Source organism: Phymastichus coffea, unplaced genomic scaffold (assembly GCF_024137745.1).
Source record: "Phymastichus coffea isolate CEN01 unplaced genomic scaffold, Cenicafe_Pcof_1.1 PCOF00032, whole genome shotgun sequence".
NCBI classification, from domain to species: Eukaryota; Metazoa; Arthropoda; class Insecta; order Hymenoptera; family Eulophidae; genus Phymastichus; species Phymastichus coffea.
In genome coordinates, this window is record NW_026706843.1 from 3,538,777 (window position 1) to 3,542,814 (window position 4,038).

The window sequence follows — 4,038 nt, forward strand, 5'->3', positions numbered from 1 at the left end:
TAAAACTAAAAATACTAAATTGTCTCAGCCAGAATCTTTATTGACAGCAAAATCACAATCGGACGCATTTTACGATGAATATACAATACATACTTTACATGTTAAAAAACCTAATGAATCGGATTCAAAATTATATCAAATGAAAAAAGTTTATGAAAATCCTTTCGCTTACAATGAGAATGAGTTGGATTTGAAATGTTTTCCAGACGTTTTTCCTTACGGTGAATGTGGCCAACGCGTTTCGAGAAATATCCGATTAAGAGATTCCGATTTTATTAAACATATATTGACCTCTAAATATCTACAATTTAGAGAAAACAAACAGTTATTTTTTTACTATTTACATGATAGCAATATGAGAAATCTGAATGCAGGAATTTATCACATGTTACATGTTTTCGATACACGTTATAAATATACAGCTGGCAATTTCAGGAAACAATTGGACGAAAATGTTTTGGAATCAAATCTCTATTATATTTTTTCTCGCTTAAGAGGAACTGAAGCGTACTGGAAAAGACCTAGAAGAGAATTGAATTGTATGGCGCAGGAATATGATCCAGTTACATTTTTCGTAACGTTAAGTTCGGCAGAATGGAACTGGCCGGATTTAGGTGAATTTATACAAGATTATCAATCATTGGATAATAATAGCAGATCTGTTAGTCAACTCATCGTTGACTATCCTGTTCCAGCTGCAATTTTCATCGAACTAAAGTTTAAAGCTATGATGGCTTATTTGCTTTCTGACGCAAGACCTATAGGAAAAATTGAACACTATTATTATGTTCGAGAGTATCAAGGTCGAGGATTACCTCATTTTCATTGTATATTCTGGATAACTGGCTCCAGTATATGGTAAATCTTCGAATGAAGATGTAAGAAAATTCATAATGCAACACATTACATGTCGTTTACCTAATAAATATACATCTCCAGATATGTACCGTAGAGTAATGGAATATCAACAACACAAACATAATGACTATTGTATGCGTAAAAATAAAACACGATCTGGTTTTATATCCGCTTGTCGTTTCGTTGTTTCCACGGAAGACAACAAAAGAATTTATTTTACGTGATGTTATAATAGCTATAACAAATCGTAGAAAGTTAAAAGACAATAGTAGGCTTTATGATCTGCCTCGAGCTTTTAATGCACAATATACAAATGATTATATGCCTGCCATATTAGTTTTATGGGAAGGAAACGCCGATGCTCAATTTATTGGTGAATCAACGTATCTTTTGACACATTACGTTACATGTTATGGGACAAAAGGTGAAAAAAGTAATGTTGATCTTTCTGATATAGCATTGAACAGGTCTCTTTGCAGCAGACTTTGGACCATAGGTCTGCGCGGACTTACCCATAGAGAATGTGGAGCTATTGAAGCGGCTGATACTTTATTAAGTCATTCGCTTCATGAAACAGATCCAAATACTACTTTTCTTTAGGTTGACGTTGGTTTAGAGAAAAAAAGAAAATTAAAACCAAAAGATGCAATTGAACAATTGTCAGAAGATTCAACGGACATCTTTTGTGATAATTTAGTGGATACATACTATCCAAAGCGCCCTAAAGAGTTAGAAACCATGTGTTTATATGATTTCGCAAGATTTTTTGATATATGGAAAAAAAAGCCAATTCGCAAAGTTGAATTTTATAAGATGGATGAAAATTTACATTGCAGAAAAAGAAAACAAGCTCGCTTGGTTCTTCATATGAAATACAATCCTCAAACACAACCTGAGACTTATTATTTTTCTATACTGATATTATTTAAACCTTGGAGAAATACTCAGGAACTTAAGGCGAACCAAGATACATATCATAATGCTTTTATCAAAATAAAAGATGATTTATCTGAAGCACTTAAATATCATGATAAGCTGCAGGTGATACAAAATGCTATGGATGAGGCTAGTAAATTAATCGAGCAACAAGAATTGGTTAAAACCTTATCCCAAAAATCAGAACATCGGGAAAATGCTGATCCTCTTGATGCAGTACAAGTTATAAAAGATGTTCAAGACTAGATTGAAAGGGTTTTCGAAAAAAAAGATATTGATGTAGATCAATCTATCAAAAATTTAAATGTTGATCAGTTGAGAATATTTAATAAAATTACATCTACAATGTTATCTGACAATAAAGTAATAAGACTGTTTGTTAGTGGATTTGGCGGTACTGGTAAAAGTTAGCTGATTGAAAACTTGGTAATATGGAACAAACTAAAGAGAAAGAAAAATACCGCTGTTGCTGCTCCGACTGGTATTGCAGCATTTAATATTCAAGGCCTGACAGTCCATAGGTTATTACAATTACCTGTAGAGCAAGGAGGCACGGCAAAATATAAACCTATATCCGATAATGCGTTGAAAAGAATACGTCAAAGTTTTAAGGATGTAGATTTTGTTATCATCGATGAGATTTCTATGATATCAAACGTAACCCTTTTGTATATACATTTACGTCTGGCAGAAATTTTTTGCACATCGGACAAAAAAGACGGTTGGTTTGGTAAGATACATATCGTAGTATTTGGCGATTTACTTCAATTGCCACCTGTACGAGAAGAATTTGCTTTCATTCCACTGGCAAAATCACAAATAGATAAATATATTAAAGGCAAGTTGTCATTCAATTTGTGGACTTTGTTCGAATATGAGGAATTGACTATAAATATGAGGCAGAAAACTGATAAAGTTTACTCAGAAATTTTAGGGAAATTAAGATTGGGTTATTTAGCTAATTCGGATATAGAAACTTTACTGAAGAGAAAAATTTCTTTTTCCAGCCATACTCCGTCTCTTCATGAATTGTGCAAATATTTGAATAATTTGCCTAGCAACACAGTATGCTTGATGCCAACTAAAAATATGTGTTCAATACTTAATAATACTATGTTGAATAAACTAGAGTCTGAAGAGATAAAGCTAATTGCCAATGATTGTTATAAATGTCTAAAGAGATTAGAAAAACGTGTTTTGAAAATGTTAAACGAAGATGATGACAACGCTTGTGGAATTCCTCAAGTAATCACAATCAAAATAGGTTGCAAGAGTATGATACGGAGAAATATCGATGTATCTATCGGATTAGTTAATGGAACTATAGCAACAGTTATTGCAGTGAACAAAGGAAAAACAGGTATAGATAGCATTGCTATTAGACTTGAATCAAATCAAGAGTATTCTATCAAACGATTAGAATACCAATTCCAAATATTAGATCAAGTATTCATTACGAGAGAACAATTTCCGATTTGTCTCAGTTATGCTATTACTATTCATATAAGCCAAGGTTTAAGTTTAGAAAATACCGTTGTTGAAGCTGGAAACAGCATGTTTAGTTGTGGACAAACGTACGTAGCTTTATCTAGAATTACCAAATTAGAAGGTTTGCATTTAATTAATTTTGATCCTTCTAGTGTTAAAGCTGATGAGTCGGCTATAAGAGAATATAATAGGCTGAGAAAACAATATCGTACGGATCTTGATATTTATAATATTCCTGTTAACAACGTTTATAAAAATAATAAAATAATTGACAGGCTTAGAATCCATCACAGTTATAAAATTCAAACCGCTTTTCTCCTCGTGTTTTACTGATACAGTACCTCTTGCTGCTTTTTTGTCCACTTCATTTTCAATATTCACCCTATTTCTTCTCACTGTTCCCGTAGCTTTCAAACCTATTTTTTTTAAGTGTATCATGAGATCGGGATTACAAAAAAAATTATCGAAGTATAAATGATACTCCGTAATTTTTTTTGCGCTAGTGGATAAAAGTAACTTTTGTACCATCATTAAAACGACTCGGCTTCCCAAGGCACATTTACATAATTTTACGTCGTTATGAGTTGAATAGATATTTGACCCTTTTCCACAATAAATGTCACAGTCGAATAGATATCCATCAGGACTACAAATTCCCCACATTTTGATTCCAAAACGTGCCGGCTTGTCCTTCATAAATTGGAGTAACACAGTTCTCCCATGAAATTTTACCATCATTTCGTCTACAGACAAAGC

The 4,038-nt window shown here is 32.7% G+C and overlaps 1 protein-coding gene across 1 annotated transcript; it reads left to right on the plus strand.

Moving 5' to 3' along the window:
• Nucleotides 1–2,139: 2,139 nt before the first annotated feature.
• Nucleotides 2,140–3,615, plus strand: LOC131663289 (ATP-dependent DNA helicase PIF1-like). The gene is made up of 2 exons (XM_058933611.1): nt 2,140–2,194; nt 2,285–3,615. The coding sequence occupies exons 1-2, from the start codon at nt 2,140–2,142 to the stop codon at nt 3,613–3,615; spliced, it is 1,386 nt and encodes a 461-aa protein (XP_058789594.1).
• The last annotated feature ends 423 nt before the right edge of the window (nt 3,616–4,038 follow it).

Bases quoted from the DNA above. Each gene is read 5' to 3' on its own strand.
- LOC131663289 (XM_058933611.1), top strand. From the start codon at position 2,140: ATGTTATCTGACAATAAAGTAATAAGACTGTTTGTTAGTGGATTTGGC. The intron at 2,195-2,284 runs GTAAAAGTTAGC...CTGGTATTGCAG, and splicing joins TAGTGGATTTGGCGGTACTG to CATTTAATATTCAAGGCCTG.